Source organism: Colletotrichum paranaense (genome assembly GCF_030867605.1).
Source record: "Colletotrichum paranaense strain IMI 384185 chromosome Unknown Scaffold_1.1, whole genome shotgun sequence".
NCBI lineage: Eukaryota > Fungi > Ascomycota > Sordariomycetes > Glomerellales > Glomerellaceae > Colletotrichum > Colletotrichum paranaense.
Window position 1 is genome coordinate 4,930,830 of NW_026848959.1, and position 18,184 is coordinate 4,949,013.

At 52.9% G+C, this 18,184-nt stretch overlaps 6 protein-coding genes across 6 annotated transcripts; 3 read left to right on the forward strand and 3 right to left on the reverse strand.

The window, feature by feature from the left end:
* Positions 1–281: 281 nt before the first annotated feature.
* CPAR01_01709 (uncharacterized protein) lies at positions 282–2,297 on the forward strand (the record flags this gene model as incomplete). Its single annotated transcript, XM_060485998.1, has 2 exons — positions 282–1,434; positions 1,501–2,297. The coding sequence occupies 2 exons, from the start codon at positions 282–284 to the stop codon at positions 2,295–2,297; spliced, it is 1,950 nt and encodes a 649-aa protein (XP_060356855.1).
* A 1,082-nt stretch (positions 2,298–3,379) lies between these two features.
* CPAR01_01710 (uncharacterized protein) lies at positions 3,380–6,241 on the forward strand (the record flags this gene model as incomplete). The annotated part of the gene is made up of 8 exons (XM_060485999.1): positions 3,380–4,004; positions 4,060–4,366; positions 4,431–4,977; positions 5,036–5,375; positions 5,453–5,515; positions 5,575–5,993; positions 6,056–6,089; positions 6,153–6,241. 8 exons carry the CDS (start codon positions 3,380–3,382, stop codon positions 6,239–6,241), a joined length of 2,424 nt encoding a protein of 807 aa, XP_060356856.1.
* Positions 6,242–7,214: 973 nt separating this feature from the next.
* On the forward strand, positions 7,215–8,003 carry CPAR01_01711 (uncharacterized protein; the record flags this gene model as incomplete). Its single annotated transcript, XM_060486000.1, has 1 exon — positions 7,215–8,003. One exon carries the CDS (start codon positions 7,215–7,217, stop codon positions 8,001–8,003), a length of 789 nt encoding a protein of 262 aa, XP_060356857.1.
* A 3,694-nt stretch (positions 8,004–11,697) lies between these two features.
* Positions 11,698–12,054, reverse strand: CPAR01_01712 (uncharacterized protein; the record flags this gene model as incomplete). Its single annotated transcript, XM_060486001.1, has 1 exon — positions 11,698–12,054. The coding sequence occupies one exon, from the start codon at positions 12,052–12,054 to the stop codon at positions 11,698–11,700; it is 357 nt and encodes a 118-aa protein (XP_060356858.1).
* Positions 12,055–13,073: 1,019 nt separating this feature from the next.
* CPAR01_01713 (NUDIX domain-containing protein) lies at positions 13,074–14,335 on the reverse strand (the record flags this gene model as incomplete). The annotated part of the gene is made up of 3 exons (XM_060486002.1): positions 13,074–13,756; positions 13,838–14,196; positions 14,259–14,335. 3 exons carry the CDS (start codon positions 14,333–14,335, stop codon positions 13,074–13,076), a joined length of 1,119 nt encoding a protein of 372 aa, XP_060356859.1.
* A 613-nt stretch (positions 14,336–14,948) lies between these two features.
* CPAR01_01714 (AT hook domain-containing protein) lies at positions 14,949–17,759 on the reverse strand (the record flags this gene model as incomplete). Its single annotated transcript, XM_060486003.1, has 1 exon — positions 14,949–17,759. One exon carries the CDS (start codon positions 17,757–17,759, stop codon positions 14,949–14,951), a length of 2,811 nt encoding a protein of 936 aa, XP_060356860.1.
* Between the last annotated feature and the right edge of the window lie 425 nt (positions 17,760–18,184).

Genomic DNA, 18,184 nt, shown 5'->3' on the forward strand with positions numbered 1-18,184 from the left:
CCCTGCCTCCCCTGTTCAACGGCGGCTGCGAATTCTCTAGTTTTGGGCCAGATTTTTATTTTGCCCAAAGTGCCAAGTCATACAGCTAGCCGGAGCAGCACGGCAGGCATCGTAGTGAAGTCCATCTAAGGACGGTTGCTAGCTCATACGAGACTACATATACATATATCCCCAATGACTCTTGCCACAAAATCTAGTACTACCTCAATTCTCATCCGAACAGACCTTCATCTCTCATTCATCCAGCCCAGGTCGCGTGCTACGATTCGCGAATCCTCAATATGAGTAACACCAAAGAGTCGGGCGTCTTGTCAGACGACGTCCAAATCCCCAAAGATGGCACAATCTCCCCCTCAGCAGATCGTGAAGAGCCTCAAATTTCTTCTGTCGGGGAGATCCTACAATCCCAAGGTGTCGCTCGCATGGAGGCAGTCTACCGCGAAGCCAAACAGAACCGCATCTCCTTCTACCTCGTCGGACTTTCCGTCCTCGTCTGCGCCTGGGCCTACTCCCTTGATAGCTCGACAACCTCCTACTACAGCATCGACGCCTCGTCCTACTACAAACAGCACTCATCCGTACTATCGACCCTCTCGATCGCCACGAGCATTATCTCGGCTGTCTCGAAGCCCTTCATTGCCAAGATTTCTGACATCACATCACGCCCGTACACTTACATCGTCACTCTGCTTTTCTACGTCATCGGATACGTTATCGCCGCCTCGAGCACATCAATCTCAGCCTACGTCGTGGGCGAAGTCTTCGTCTCCATCGGTTCTTCCGGCCTCGACCTTACCAACGATATCATTGTCGCTGACCTCACCCCCTTGGAATGGCGTGGCTTCGTCAGCTCTTTGCTCTCGGCCCCCTTTATCGTCAACACCTGGTTCGCCGGCAAGATCGTTGACGCGATGCAAGCTCGGAATCAATGGAGATGGGGGTATGGCATGTTTGCCATCATCATGCCCGCCGCTCTCGGCCCTGCGATCGCAACGCTATTGTACCTCGACAGGAAGGCGAAAAAGGATGGCATCGTCAACCTCGCCTCTTCGAACGCGGCGCGGCGTGCTGCGAGAGAGATGGCTGATGAGAAGGGGTATGATGGACCGCGTGGTGCTATTGCGGCTCCAGCCGCTGACCCTGCTGGCACTTGGATGGAAGGCCTCAAGCGCAACTTGGTCGAGATCGATGCGCTTGGTCTGATACTCTTGGGCTTCGGCTGGAGTTTGCTGCTCTTGCCATTCAGTCTCAAGACCTATGCCGAACATGGTTGGAGAAATCAGTCGCTCATTGCCATGATGGTAGTGGGAGGCATCTTGCTCATTGCGTATGTGGTTTATGAGATCAAGTGGGCCAAGGTACCAAGCGCACCTCGTAGACTGGTCATGAACAAGACATTCTTGATGGCCATTGTCATCGACTCTTTCTATATGTGTAAGTACCAGCCGCCAGTCCCTTTTGGAGATCAATTATGTTCATTTTGCTAACAACATCACTCAGTGGCTGGCAATATGCGCGGATTGTACTGGTCATCTTACGTCTATATTGCGAAGCCTTGGTCCTCGCAAGATTGGGTGTACTACAACAACACGCTAACACTTGCGCTCTGCATCTTTGGCATGGTCGCAGGTCTGCTTCAGCGGTGGACTCACCGTTACAAGATGCTGCAGATTTTCGGCCTCTGCATCAAGATCATCGGGATAGGCATCATGATCGATGGCCCTCGAGCCACCAACTCCACCACCCCGATGGTCATCTCACTGATCATGGTCGGTGCTGGCGGTGCGTTCTCGGTCGTCGGCTCTCGTGTTGCATCTCAGGCTTCCGTGCCGCACCAAGACGTTGCGCTAGCCATCGCCTTGCTTTCCCTATGGTCAAAGATTGGCAGCTCCATCGGCAGTGCCATTGTTGCTGTCATCTGGGCTGACAAGATGCCCAAGCTCTTGCGCGAATACCTCCCCGCAACCGCGACTGACAAGGACGTCAAAACCCTGTTCGGTAGCGTCCGCACTATTCGCACCAAATACGCCTTCGATGACCCGATGAGACAGGGCGCTATCGAGGCGTACCGTCGCACCTTGTACTACTGCCTGGTGCCAGCTTTAGCTCTCGCATTCGTTCCCCTTATTGCTGCGCTCTTCCAGACCAACTTCTACCTGGGTAAGCAGCAAAACGCTGTCACCAACGTTGGAAACGATGGCCAAGTTTTGAAAGAGGAAGACCGCAACCCCGAGGCTTTACCGCCACCAAAAAACAAGAAAGAGGCTTTCTTGAGGTTCTGGGCTGGACACAAATGATGACAATGCGCCTGTAGGGATTCTCATAACTAAGGCTAATCAGACTGTATGGAAATCATCCCGAATACCATTCTTCCGCCCACGAAATCACAATTCAATACTTCAGATGTGCAATCAGATGTTGAAAAGCTGCTTCCCAATTTGCTCCAATACTTGAGCCGTTGGAACCCCCTGTTATTTGTGCTATTTCCCGAACCCTTGTCAATGTAAGCACGGATAGAATACCAACGCCAAGTCGCAGACTCCTGCTTCTAGAACATCGGTCTGACACAATCAGCTGCTTTTGTCTCTTGTCTGACAAGGCCAAGCCTTAGCAATAGGTTGCCAAGGACAGAATGCGTGGTCAGAAAGCTTGGGCAAATAGGGCAAGCTCATCTACAATATGCACAAGCGTTGCAGTCGCCCTAGCCTTAAGCGTTGCCAACACGGGCGGGTAGGATTTGACAAATAAACCTTTTCCGCCACTATGGATTGAGTCTTTACTGGAGAGCCTTGATCATTGTCGACCAATCTCATCCAGCCGGTTCTCGCTTGTCCAACTCAAGCTTTCCAACATGGCGCAAATCCTTACCCTCATTGGGTTATGAAGGCAATTGTGGAGGGGCGCCTTCGCCCGACTAGATCGTTGTGCAACCGCCCACGTGCCGTTCGAAGCTTTGGGGGCGTCCCAGCCGCCCGGCGCTAGCTGCTGTTGTAAGAATGCGCCCGTATCGATGCACAGCAATTGGTGTCTGTTTTACCCAGTCTGCCTAGTCGCCCTGGAATGAAGCGATTCCGCGGCTGAATCGGCAGTTGATCATAAGGCAAAGAGGACGGGAACCTCGCATGACGTGGCCTGGAGTCTCACAAAAGCCCAAGGAGATAAAGCTTGCTCAAGTCCAAAACTACTACCTTCATCTCGAATTTGCATAATAGGAGCCCAACTATACAATGGCATGGTCCTCCAGACCGTAGACGTAAGATCAAGCATTTAGCCTGGCAAGAAATTCGACGAGTTCTACCCCGCATTCCCCCACGCTGACCCCTGATCTGATCGCCACTCCATCGCTCCCGAGCAAGAGAGGGAGACTGCCAATCTCGCGATGCCCTCCTTTTTCAAGAGGTCCTCCAAGGCCAAAGAGAAGGAGGCTGAGGAAGAAAAAGCCAAGGCAGACCGCCCAGCAACACCTCCTCCCGCCTACGGCACCGCACCGGACGAACCTCCGCCCTTCGAGGATCAGCCACCACCATTCGAAGCAAACGGCGGGCCCAATGGGAAGAGGCCTCACACCGAGCAGGATGTCGCCAATCTTACCAGCGCCTTCAACTCACTACGGCTAGGCACCCAGAGAGATCCGGACGTGGACTCCTGCCTCGCGCACCTGAAGCTTCTTTATGCCATTGAGACGCTGAAGGAGGATGTCGGGTACAGCGATGGTCTATGGGACTTGTGGGATTCGCGAGCCGGCCCTAGGGATGGCGATGAAGGTTCCAGCAAGGGAGGTGAGGAGCGAGTGAAGGAAGTGCTGTCAGCGCTGCGCGAAAAGAGGTGGGCGGTCTATCTGGCGCGGGCGGCGGATCGGTATCAGACTTGGTGGAAGACGCTCTCGGGAGGTCGCTTGCGTGAAGCAGAGATGAAGGATTTCGAGACGTGTTCCGACAAGTACTTGAACTTTCCTGACGGGGGCGAGGACTTTCCCTGGACAGTGAATAATCTTCCACCACTAGGTAATTGGTGCATTTGAGTCTGCCGAAGGTTTGGCAAACATCTAACCGTGATCAGATGTCCTGATAATGTTCCATGCGCACATGCTGAATCCCAGAGCGTTTCTGGAGGACACTATGCGCTGGAATCTCCGCGATTTCTGGACGACGGGAATGCCGTGGGCCCAGGTCAATCAAGTCATTGACTCCAAGTTCAACTACGAGGTTTCCGATGTGGCCAAGTCGAACTGGGAAAAGGCAACAGGGCGAGCGTGGAACAACCTCGACGAACCACTGGACAAGGAAATCGAATGCCCTGCATGCAAACAGATTACTCTTGTGCCTTGGAGCACTTGCGGCTTACCAGAGATGTACAAGGGTCAAGAGTACGTTCAATGATAGACGAGATTCCATTCGCCCTCGTGGAGTTTGCTGACCTTTTTGTCAAAGGCGGCCAGGTTTGGTTGGAAAAGGATACGGCGATGGCGACTTCTCTCAACTATGCACAGCAGGCTGCAATACCGTCATCACGCATCGTCTACTCTGCGTTGCCAAGATGATCAATGACGCGGAGCTCTATCTCAACGAAGGTGTAACTCTCCCCAGCACCATCCTAGACCCAAAGGTCGGCATGCCAGTGGCCACCGAGGCAAAGCTCAAGGATGTCACGTACCCCAACAGACTGATTGGGCAAGGGATTTCCGCGCAGCTGCTACGTCTCATCAGTCCCGGTCAAGCAAAGACGCCAACGATGAAGGATGTACGAGACCTGGTCTCTGCTGCACTGGCTGATGACGACGCCTTTGCGAGAATACAAGGGACAAGACCAGTCCCTTATGACAAGAGAGACGGGTCAGGCGGGAGAGTAATCACACGAACGGAACGCTTTCAGAGCCGCAAGATGATGTCGAGGTACTGGGAAAATGCGTCCATCTTCGCGCTCGACCTGGTTGGAGCGACGATGCGACAGGGGGTGTTTATTGGCAAGATGTTCAACGTCAGTATCCTGACTGATCCTCCCAGCCCCTGAAAGTGCTAACAAGAGTTCTTTGCAGATCGACTGGCTACACAGCCCCAGTGCGAGAGGTACTATGGATCGGCTTCTTCAGAAGTACCAACGCTTCATGCTCATCATGACCGAGTATCCCATGTCTTTTACGGTACCTACGCTGGATGTGGACCTTGCCTGGCATACTCACCAGTTGGCCCCGAGAGCGTACTACACGTTTTCAACATACAACACCGCCATGAGTACCAGCAAGGAGGCCAAGTTCATTGACCATAATGACAAGATTGACGAAGACCAGCTGTCCAACTCGTTCGAGTTGACTAGCAAGACTTACTTGGAGAAGTTCAACGAGGTCTACTCGGAATGCACATGCTGGTACTGCGAAGGTCTGTTCAATGCTCCTGGGAGCAGCTTCATCCAGCCCGTTTCATAATCAGGAACCCTTGCTCACAATGCTGAACAGCTGTACGCGCAAAAATCACAATCGACAGCTCCTCCGTCTTTGGCAAAAGCAAGCCACAAAAAGGTATTTCAATGAACAGCACCCCTGCGCAAGGTCCAAGATACTGACACCCCTACCTCCAGCCATCGACAGTTTCGACAAAGCAACAGCCTCGCAGGTCTGCACCCCATCCAACTCGGTCCACATCTCTGCCCACAACTCCGTTCGCACAGACGGATCCGCTACTCACAACATAGCGCATCGCCAGCTCCGCGCAGCTTGGAGGATGCGTCTCGACGACGCCTACGAGCGAGCAAAGAAGCGCGCAGCAAAGCGAGGAAGGACGCTGCCACCGAAAGAGGAGTTCTACAACAACTGGGGCAAGACGCACCATAGAGATAGTCCCTACAACTATCCCGCGTACCTCATTGGAGGGGTCTATCCTACTGGAAATCCTGGTGTCCTTCATGGGTCTTGGGCCGACTGCGCTCAGGGGCTTTGCGGCTCGAATGACATCGCTGCTGGGGGATGTGGCGGCCCTGGTGGTTGTACCAATATGGCTGTAAGTCGTTTATCTTCATGCATCTATCAAGTTGAGTGTCTAATATGGTGGTCTGATATCAGGGGTACTGGTCTGGAGCAAGTCGCCAACTCGGCGGTAAGTATTTCTTCATTCTCGTCGCCTTCTTCATTACAAGCTCTGACGTCTCTCGATCGACAGGCTGCGCTCCTGGAGTGGGAATAGTGGGCATGGGTTCGGGTGGAGGATGCGGCGGTGGTGGTGGTGGATGTGGTGGTGGCGGCGGTTAAGCTAGATCCCACACGAAGTCAAGCTTCATTGTCTTGATCTACGCTATCTCATTACTTACTATATATAGCTCAAGCCGTTATGGTGACAATCTAGTTGACCATGTCACACTAGTCGCCCTTCTCTATGTACTTAGTGCTATTGATTAACATAGTCGACGTTCGACTATAACAATAATAGCTGAGCAAACAACACAACATAAGTTCCAATAAGAATTATAAAAAGATTTTGATGGTCAATTGACCAGAGGGTGTTTCCAAATATTTATCAGGCACGTAGTACCGAAACCGGATCTCAAACGCCCGCAGCATCTGAGGCTTTGGGCACAAGAAACCACTGCCAAAGGTCGCACTTTGGTCAAATGTCACTCTGTCTTGAATACGTCCAGTGGTTTCGGTAGTTTTTGCGCGACGACCGAGAATCGAACTGGGGAGTATCGATTTCTGTTAGATAGATAGCCAAGAGATTCACCTCTCAGCCACCCGGCCGCCCTGATGGAAGAACGAGGACCTTTTCATAATCAAGTAGGTCACGCGGGCGTCAGGAGGTGAAGGGAAGGAGCGAGGGTGAAAGGGGTGGGTCAAAAAGGTGAAGTGAATCACATCTATCTCTCACTGCTGGCGCGTGGCGGGCGGTGAGACGCGAGGTGGTTTGTTGACGCGCACCTGCACTCTATGGTGATACTTCACTCTCACCGACCTTCACCGAGGGCGGCTGTCTTTCATGATTCTCAACCTACCCAACCTTACTATCTCAAATTTTCACTACTACAACCACAGCAGACCTTTCTTCGATACCCTTTTTATCCACACTCATCATCACGACTTGTCATCCACTTCTGCACTTTATCCCATCTCTGGATCTCGTCCGAATTCTCATCTGACACAATCACGTTCTCTCGTCTCTTGACAATGTAAGTTGAGTGGTTCCATCTCTTCTAACTATCAGATCTCTAACTTCACACAAAGCTTCACGATGTCTCAGTCGCAGTTGCCCATCATTCAGCCAGCTGTTGATAGCTCAGGCGATCAGGAGAACAAGCAGAAAAACAAGCCCAAGCCCAAGACCTTGAAGAAGGTGCTTCCTTCCGGCCCAGGCTTCCAGATGTACCAGAACGCAGCCGGAGAGGAGCTCAAGATCCTCGAGGATGTGAGCGAGGGCATGGCCTTCAAGACTGCTCTTCGCGTCGTCTCCCCCAATTTAGAGAAGAAGGCCATCGACAGAGCCATTGCCCAGGTCTTCATGAACGCCGACAGACTTTCATCTCACAAAGCCCACATTACCGAGACCATCTCGGGTCTCCTTCCTCTTGCCGCCAAGGAAACGGATTGGATCATTGCCGCCAAGAAAGAGATGAAGCCCACCGTCACTGCCAAGGTCCTGACGGCCCTTTACGAGGGTCGAAGAATCGCCGTCAAGTTCTCCCGCTACCAGCAACACCCGATCGAGAAGTACGAGGACGAGACTACGACTGCCCTCGCCATCGACAGGTTCCGCAACGAGAAGCCCTGCGACGAGCCCGAGGAGATCTTTGCCGACTTCACCGATGAGCAGCGCAAGAAGATGATGGGCAAGATCATCCGACGTGAGAAGGCCGACTGGGATGGAGCGCACGTGGATGAAGACAGTGACACCGAGATGGGTTTGGACGACGCCAAGGACTTTGAGGAGGCGCAGAAGGCAGCCCAGGCGGAGCTTCAGGGGGGCCTCGAGCAGAAGATGAAGGAACTCGGAATCGCGGGCACCGCTGGTTTCCTGGCTTAGATAACGAATGAAGGCCCCTTTCCATCGTATCGAAACCAATGAGATCAACAAGCAAGACCCAGGTTTCCTCGTCATTTCTCTTGCCTAGGTAGTTAGGTGAGAGTAAGCCAGAGGCCTAATGAGAAGCATATTGGTAGGGGTGCAGGAGACGAGGCCATACCACAAATACTGGCGGCAAGCAGGTCTATTGAAATTGAGGAATGGCTTTCAGAATGTCAGTTGCTTATTACAGCGGCGCAAAGATCATGTCTACCGAGATCCCTTTTCTTTCTAGGGCTCAAGGGTACAAAATACTACCATTGGATTTCGCCGAGTAACACTACGACAAAGCAAGCGTCAATGAATCTTCTCCCTTATCCTACATTTCGCCCGTGATGAATCTCCTTGCCTCGATACTCTCTGCATCTAACACCTATGATAGCTAATTCTTCTTGCCTCCCTTCCCCTTTGATGCCGCCGCTGAAGCCGCATACAGTCGGTCTTGGACTGAATCAGTGTTCTGAATGAAGATATCCAACTGAGGAGCTGGTGAAGGCTTGGGGGGTGCAGGTGTGCTTTGTTTCATGTAAGCCACTTAGCAGTAAGTATACTCTTGAAGATGAACTTGCGAGCTGGGCATTTCGACTCTCGAGTCTCTAACAGACTCCTCTGTAGTGTGGAGGGTAATGTTCAGATCTTGATGATGTGTGGCCAGCAGTTTGACCTTTGTTCAAAAGTATGTCACTCAAGCAGTAGATTATGGCTAGGATACTGGTCTCGGATCGTATTCTTCTTTGCTCTTCTCTCTAGTACTATGCGCTCCCTCGTGGGACTTTGGCGGGTATTTATAGTTGCTAGAATTTGCATCTTCCGCCTCGAAAGACCAAGGTCTCTCAAGTTCTCTCCAAAGCTTCTGGTCTCTCATTTGATCTACAAGATGGCTTACGAACTAATTCCTAATCGCTGATCAGCTGGTCATCTTCAAGCTTCGTGTGTGATACAACCCCACGGAAACACAACCTCCTCCCGTCGCTCAACTCCACTCTTCTGCGGCCGGAACAAGCCCAAACCGCCGAGCACGACCGGCCCCGTTCTGCCGCCTCCAACCGCCAGCTACACGGGGGTACGTAGCCAACCACAACGTCCCAGACCCCGGTCCTTGAGGCTCTGCTACTGTCTCCATGAGTTGGCGCGCCGCTCCATGTTCCCATCACTCTACCATCATCCCTGCGGCGGTTGGCTATTCTGCAGCTTCCCCCACCCCCTTCGTCCCGCCTAGTACATGATAGGCGCCATGGGCCGGCACGAGGACGGGCGGTAGACGGCTCGGGTGCAGATGCTCTTCGGCTAATGTCTTTCACGACTACACAGTATTATCAGGCTCTCGCCTCTTTTCACTGCTTTCTAGGGTATCATCCAGTACTCCTCCTTCTTCTGACCTCCTTGTCAGCTACCTCATCCGAGTCTTATCCACTTGCTCCCTCCGTCCTCACTTTGGGTCTAACGCATGTCAGGGACCCTACTCTCAGAGACACGTATGCAACCTCCTTGGACACCTGAAAATTGCATGAGATGGTGCAACGGAAGCCATGCATGTGGTAATGAACGACTAAAGTCGACGGATAATTCATCACACTCCGAGTTGGCATCACTGAGCATGTGTGCTTGGGCCTTGAGTCATGAATTCGGTGCAAAAAACAGAAATTACTATGGCTGGATTACTGAGCGATATCATCCGCTCCGCGGTCATCCCTTCGATATCTCATAGTCCCTTGCCCATGACCAGCAGATCTCAATCTCAAGGGCAGACAGAATAGGGTGACATGTTTCAACTCCAAAACAAGAGGGTATCAGAAAATTCCACATTGTTTCCCTACTTCCTGGTCTCAGTTAGATCCATGCTGGGAGCTCGCCACGGAACCTCCAACCTGTCGTGCTCACTTTTTCGCACCTCCCATGGCAATGTACTCAGTCACGCTGGTGGTGTTGATGTAGTCACCAAGCGTGGTTTGTTCGGATCCCCTATCATTAGTTTAGTTGATACTCTCTCAAAGCGTGTCAAGTTGTCTCAATATATCATGGAGGAGCATACTCAGGCATGATGAAAGAAGGGTGAATCAACAGTTGGTATCAGACTTGGGTGGTGGCTCGGCCACGGAACTTGCGAAGTATTTTAAATGAGATTGGAAGTTTGTACGTTTCAGGAAGCCCAGCTTCGGGTAGTTTGGTATGGTTTGCAGTGAAACTATGCCTGTCGAGATGGGAGACATCTCCGGTATTTATAACTTCACTTTCCGAGCAGCATCTCCAAGACAGATGGGTCACTCTTGTCTCTTTTGGATCTGATTTGATACTCATTTTCATGCAGTTCATCGGGCAGCATGGCACAGCTTACGAGCCAATTCCTAATCTATGGACCCGGTCATCTGCTCCCTCCACAAAGCACGCGTTACGTTCCACTCTCGTAGGGTATAGATGCTAGTTCACCCCCTCCCGCGGCCGCACCTGAGACCCTCAAGCCCGCAAGCGACCTCCTCCACATGCCGTTCCACCCGCCGCAAACCGCCAGACGGTCCGTACGGGAGAGGGATGGGTCCATAAGATTGTCCAACCACACCGCTCAAGATCCTGTGAGCTTTGCGGCTCTGCGTATATGTCGTAGCTTGAAGACTGTCCTTCTATACCTCGAAGAGTTGAATCCTTCTCTCGGTGCCGGAGTCCTGATTGGCTCATCGATACATCTTACCAGCCCTCTCCCACCCTTCGGATGAAGCTGCGATAGGCGTAGGTGCCACGGATAATCGATCGGCTCATGGGAACATCAGAACGACGGAACTCGGGTAAGGGAAGACGGGAAAGGTGACCGACTATCCTTGCAACGACACCATAGTATCAGCCCTTCGACCTTCCTTGCACAGCAGTTTAGCGCTAAAATCCCTGGTCCCCCTCCATCTGCACTCTCTTTCTCTCTCTCCCTCTTTCTCACCTTGACCAAATGCCATGCCCCGGCAGGATATACTAATCCAGCATAGATCCGCTGTTGCTTCTATGGCCGACATGCATGTTTCCTGCAGCCGCACCAACAACGATTCCGAACCTTCCAATCAAGAAGTCACATCCATGCAAGAAAGAGGGGTTCTCCAGGATAATTATGTGCTTTTACTCTTCCTGCCATGGTTTTCTTTCCCATCAATTTTCAAGGGCACATACAGGGCGCCTGGTACGATGTGGTACCAGCCTGCGAGCCACTACCCGTTGCTGAGTATTATCCCTATAAGGTCAACTCTGTACGACACGAATTTCCCTCGGACAGGCTGGTCAAAGGAACGTGTTACCATGCAGTGCAGCTTGCGGAGGTGGGTGAGGTAAGTAAAGTAGGTGAACTTGGTGTTGGCTCGGCAAGTGTGAACTCGACATCGGCGAGCCGATGATCTGCGATGAAGAGTGACAGTTACCTCACCTACCTTGTGCAGGGATATGGTTACTTCAGATGCCAAAGACAGCAGAAAACACGAAAAGACCAATGGCTCCGGTTGAAAGACTGGTTTTAGATGTTTGATTCCAAAGGCCTAGATTCGATCGAAAGAACCGGTGTGACAATGCGGGACGAACAGCTGGCCAAAGATCCAATATGCGATCCATGATATACGATTGGGCGCAAACTAGGGTCGGCACTGCTTCTGGGGAGAATGTCTGCTTGGCTTACCGTCTCGAATTAACAGCCGAACGGAACTGTGATCAAATCATTGAAGAAAACGGCAGGACTCAACGTCATGATGGTATGATCTGCGTCCACGAGACCGAAGCCATCCGGGGAGATAGTCGTTCCCGATGCCACGTATGAAGAGGAGGGGGAAGAAAGCCACAAGATAATGGCCGTATGGCGTTTCTTTGGCGACCACGAAGTGACGATAGACGGACGAGGATCAAGGATGAAGGGGAGGGCGCCAGCGCCAGCGCGTGCGCGATGCAAGTTTAAGCGGTGACAGACTCTCGCGGTCTCCGAGGTCAGAGCCTCATGTTCGGGTACGAGACCAGTCGTCGAAGGTGAAGGATGTTTACGCATAAACATTGCGTATATCGCGTGGGGGAGCATTGCTGACGGGCTTGACATCGGTTCGATGTGTGAGAGAACATGAACCAAGAATGAGCATCATGGGAAACACATGTCCTACCTTCCCCACGACTGGCAGATCTCTGTGCGAGACACCAGTAAACTAGGTTTGAGCTTACCTCGAGCTTGTTCACAAGCACGGCTTAAGCGGAGTTATGCTATCAGATCATAGTATCTTGAGCCAATGATCGATCAACAGGCCAAGTTGGGGAGGGTGGTGTAATACCGGCTCCTTCTTGATAGGTATGAGGGGGGGAAGAAGAAGGATGAATGGCCAGGATGAAGGCCGCATTCACTGCGGCCCCAGAGGCTAGGAGACCAGGATCATTCTGCGTTCACCTTGGTTCCAACGCTCCTAGGATGCCTGCACTGCTGTATGTGGGGTTGCGTGTCCTTGAGCTCGGAGCAAACCACCTCTTTGAGGGTGAGGCTCTGCTAGGAGGCTCACCCTTTGGGCCGAGGAGTTCTCGGGGAGGATCGCATCCCCCAGATCCAGGCGCCTTCGACTCTCTCTCAGACTAATTTTGCTATGCAGAGGTGGTTCGCCTGGCAGGGCAGAGGAGGGGGAGGGTGTGACCGCTGCCCTGACTCGAGAACTCCTGCAACGGGTGTCCCTGGATGCCTTATTTTCTGCACAATAACTAATGCCCTTTTGCTGTCGACCATTTGGGATACATCAGATCTCATTCTTCTCATCGTTGAAAGCATTTTTTTAAGGTTTTGAACGGTGGTGTGTGGTGGTAGAATGCCAAAAGAAACCGCTGACCAGAGTCCTGGGTGAAGAGTGAGATGACTATGCGGGTGCAACACCACGAGTTGTTGTCTCTCTCTTCTGATATGTTCAGCGTCAGACCATAATCACACGATCCTGAAGCCAGGTTAGGGAACAGCTTCTCATTCAGCAACTAACCAGTACCTCTAGGCTCTACGATCATCGACCGTCGACGACGACGACGACGACGACGACGACCACAGCTTCAAAGCTTATATCTCCCCTCGCTCTCCTCCTCCGCCTCCCTAGCCCTCTTAGCCTCCTTCTCCTCCCTCAACACCTCCTCGCGACCCCTCACCTCGACCTTGCGCGGACCGTCCCTCGTGAACTTGACCAACACAACCCTCTCCCAATCGCCTCCGCGGCCCGACCCCTTGAGCTCGGGACCAGGCTTATCAAGCCCGAGCACGATACGATCATCCCCCTCGCGAATGAACAAGTTATGCGGGCTCATCACCTTGTGCGCCCACGGAATCTCAGACGAAGGCTGCTTCCGACCCGCTTCGGTAACGGCGGTAGGCGCTCTGTGAAGGAAATCCAGCAGGCCCCGCCTCTGCGACGCAAAGTACGCGTCGCCATGGCCCTTGCCGGGCGCCGGGGACGGTGCCGCGGCCTTGCAGAACTGTGAGACCAGGTACAGGAGGTAATACTGCGGCGGGAAGAGGATGATCTCGCCCTTGTCGGCGCGGTAGAGCCAGGTCCACGCGTCGTCGAACTTGGCAGCCGTGTGCTCTACGCCGCCGTCCGGGGTCGGCACGATGATTTCGTTCTCGGCGGCGTCGGCGCCGGTTGAGGCCGAGTGCGGGAGCATGTAAATGTACATTTGCGTTGTGAAGCGTTTGGGCACGTTGGTGGGCGTTACCCATCTGGTGAAGGGAATGAGGCGTCCTGTTTGGAAGCGTGAGTGATACTGAATCTTTTGCGTCGTCTTGCGATGAAAGCGCTTGACGTAAATGGTTCGTTACTTACCAACGTCGGGGACGCCGCCCACGCTGTCGACCCATTCGCTAAAGCGCAACTTGCCGCTATGAATCTGCTTGCGAGCCTTCTCTCTTTCCGCCGTGGGAACGTTGACGAGAGTAGACTTGTCATCAGAGCCCTTCCGAGTGGCGAGGAGGATGCCCGTCTCCTCAAAGCACTCACGGATGGCACCTAGCCGATACGCGTGGCCGTCCTCATGCCTTTCACGGGCATCACTTGGCGGGATCTCTCCATCGTGAAATGGATCGAGATTCCCGCCGGGGAATACATGTGCCGATGCGAAGGATGTGGACGTCTTCACCCGGTGCAGCAGAAGGACCTGGTTTGTCGGTGAGAGGAGCAAGATGCTATGGGCCGGGCTGTGTGAGCTGACACCGAGCCTGCATGTCTAATTATGAGCGGAACTCACCTCGCACTGGGCCGAGGCTCCATAACCTCTCTTTCGCGCTTAGGCGGCGATGAAGAAGATGAACGTTGCTGTGACATGATGATGATATTTGATGCGCCCGCTTGTTGTCGGACGGTGCGTGAAACAGGCGTTGCTATGAGTGACGTGTTTGGCTGGAGATCCCTGCTCGAAATGCGCGTCGCAATTGAACGTGAAAATGAGTGCAATGAGAAGTTTGGGTATCGAATTGATTGTTTCAATGAGTTTCTTAATGAAGAGAGTCTACCTGGATGGGATAATGGTGATAACGAAGGCATTGGGAACCTGGTGGTGACAGTCGATCAGCTCGAGTCGAAGGTCATGAGGTGTCTGGGACAAAGATCACCGACCCGGCGGGGGTTGACGTTTTTGCCGAGGTTCGGTGTGCGCCCTGTGACCGCGCCCTACTGCTAACTCTCATCAACACTTACAACGCCAGACAGTGCGGCCTAACCGCACATGTCATCTTCTTCGGGGAATATCATTTCGAACATCAACGTCTCTCAATCGAATTTATCTTGAATGAAGAATAATCATGTGCTATGAAGGTTGTTGACGAGACGGCGACAGGGGATCATCTCAATCAACACCAGGAAGCTTATTGTGACGACCGTGTCTAACCAATGCAAGACTATTCAATGGGTATCGTAAATGCATAACATAGGCGCCGAATCAGTACCGCTTCCGCTCCTTTCCTCGCAAGCTCTCGCGCCACAGACAGCAAACGCTCTTTGACTCACACCACTGCTTCACTTCCGTCGGCGAGACTTCACCGTCATACCCGACCCGGGATAGCTGTCCGGTGTTGAGCCAACCAGCAAGATCTTCAAGCACAATCGGATCATACATTAGCATCATCTCGTGGAAGGACGGGTTCTTGGGGTCTGTCGTTGGAGGCGACGAGGTCACAGCTTCAGTGATACGCGCGAACAAGACTTCCGATCGCTGGCTTTGGGACGCTGCGAGTGATATTTCTGTATCGTCGCCAATTGACACTGAAGCTTCCTCGGGGGCTGGTGAGAAAGTCGGCTCAGGTGAAGAGCATGGCGATGGTGACAAGGAAAGCGGCCCTTCTGATTCCGAATCTGGGATCTCGATGACCTTTGTCACTTTCGTTTTCTTCCGAGGCGGTGATGCCACTGCCGAGGCCGCCTTCCTAGATGTTTTCGGCTCTTTTGATGCGCCAGACGTTGCTTCCGACTTGCCCTTCTTACTGGCCGTCGAGGGAGTAGCTGTCGTCAACTCGGCATTCTTCCTCGGTCGACCACGGCCTCGTTTGGGAGAAGGTGGTGGCGGCTGAGCGGACGGTGGCGGCTCACTGGAAGGCATTTCAACTTCAGCTTCAGCTTCAACTAGGCTGGTCTTCCGCGGACGACCACGCGGCCTCTTGGGAGAAACGGCGGTTGCTGGTTTCTGTGATTTGGCAGCAGCTTGCGCCTGGGACGTGGTCGTGATGGGGCGGTTCGTGGGAAGCGATGAAAGGGCAGTCCTTTGCTTGCCCACCCAGCACTGGTCTAGAAGTGCAAGCATGGCTTGCCTTCGCTTAACTGGTTTGAATCCGTATGACGAAATCTCTCGCGCAAGTTGGTTGTCAGTGTAGAGACTAAAGTCTGGTTTCGCTATCTCTGGGGCCGTATCCTCCGTCGCTACAGGCTTGGACGCTTTAGAGGCTTGTACTGGCGGTGACTCCAGTGGTGGCAGAGTGCTAGCTTTTTCCACATGGTTTGGTCCAGAACCAGAAGAGACCAACAGCACTTCGACTGACTGAGATGTGATTTCGACTGACCTAGGAGGCGGCGAAGAGGGTAATGCTTGTTTCTGAGTCTGAGGCTTGCCATCCTGATCGGTCTCTTTTCCCAGAAGATCGTCAATATCTGGAAAGGACATGTCCGACAACATGTGAGCCGGCAATGGCGCATTCACTTTCTCTTGTGTAGAAACAATAGGATGTGGCGGCAAGTCGATTGCCATGTCTCTTGCCAGAAGGTCTTCGATATCCGGGAAAGAGACATCTGACGGCATATGAGGTGGCGGGGCCGCCATTGTTTGATCGATTCCAGCATAACCAAAAGGATTGAGGCCATCTGCAACGTGCGGTGCTGTTTGTGGAGTGTCGGCAAGATTGATGACTTCCAGATCCAGCAGCCTGCCATCCTCATCTCTCGCACCTACGTCCCAAAGCTTTTGCTTGGGTTCTGGTTCAACTTCGTCGCTGTTGATCGGAGTCACGAAATGATCTTCTCTCTTTGAATTTGATGCCTGCAGCGCAGACTGGAGATCCCTGAGGAAAGTAGGCGAGTGTTCACGTGCCAGCTGGCTCGAAGTCCCGAAAACGTAATCTTGCTTCGCAGCTTGTCTGAGTGCTGCAGTTGGTGACAACAGAATGGGTTCAGGTGGAGGAGCCTTTTTCGGTTTCTTTGCTTTGGATGTCCTCTTCTTTCCTTTTGGTTTGGCAGTCTCTTCTCCGTCCTCGACACTCTCGACTGGAGCCGCAGACGGCTGCTCATATCCTGTAGCATCTGGAACTGCATAGGCTGCCGTGGCCAGTTCGGTGAGTGTACGTGGCTTCTTCCTCGGTGCTTTTACTTTCAAGGGCCCCTTCTGAGGTGGCCCCATTTTTGACGATTCGTTGATGGGCACTGTCTCGATCAACTTCCTCTTCTTCAACACCGGTCTGTCGCCATCGGACGGCTCAGCCGAGGGTCTCTTCAATTCCTCGTCCGGCCGACCAAACTTTTCGAAAAGATTGTCAAATGTTTCCTTCGACGCGGCACGGCCTGGGCTTTTCACAGTCGAGGATAGGAGGTCGATGGCCTGGGAAAATTTCGATCCTGAAGCCATGCCATTGTCGGCTGGCGGCGGTGTCCAGTCCACACGACGTCTTAATGCCGCCTCGAGCTCCAATGGCTCATTGGCATCCTGCTCTGTTTCTGGTGGTGGTAAAGGTGAATCCTCTTTGCGTCCAGCCTTGGGCTTCGCAAAGTGGCGACTCTGAACACCACCCTTCTTTGTTGCTGCCTTGGGCTTTGTAGTCTTGGATTTTTTCTCAGACTTTGCAGCTGGTTTCTTGGGGTTCGCATACTTCTTCCCTGGTGGACTGGCAGACGCATCTTTGATCGGTTTGGAGGGTGAAGGCGGTTGGAACGCCTTTTTCTCAAGAACTTTGACGCCCCTCTTGCGTTTCGGTCTGGGTACGTTCGCAATGGATATCACTGTGACCTCCTCCTCTTCTTGTGGTCGATGTGGCGCAGGTTCATCTCTACATGGCGTCGTCGAGTCAATCGCAGGTTGTTCCCGGCGAAGGAAGCTCGAAGGATTGGCGAAGTGATGGCTCGCATGTGTTGGTGTGGAATTGGCAGCTATGGGGCTTCGTATGGGTGGCTGCTTGGGGAATTGAGACTTGATCTGGTCAAGGGATGGCAAGATCGGTGAAGAGGAGAGTTTATAGGCGTCATGACGGGTGCTTCGAAACGGCGACCCCATCGTGAATCTCGGCAAACCCGTCGTGATGCGCAAAGCGCATGTTTTTGATGCGACTCGCAGCAGATTGAACGGTTCGTGGGTGTGCTGGCGAGAGAAAACAATCGCTTGTGTTATACAGATGACGGAGGCATCAGTTGTTCCCTTGCGAGGTCAGACGGACCGGTGGAGGGAGAGAGGGGCGTATTCGAGTGGCGGTGGCAGTTTAGATGGAATTCACGCCGTCGACTTTGAACATCAACAAAGCACCCGCCAACACGCAGCAGCAGCAGTAGGAAGCGTGGAGTGGAGGGGCCCGAGTTCCAGGCCTAAGGTAGACGGTTGTGGGTACGTACCGTAAGACATCTCCAGCAGGGGTCAGAAGGAGCACCCTGGTCATCGAAGCACAGACCGTTCTTTCCACTTTGGCGATGACATGTTCCTTATCT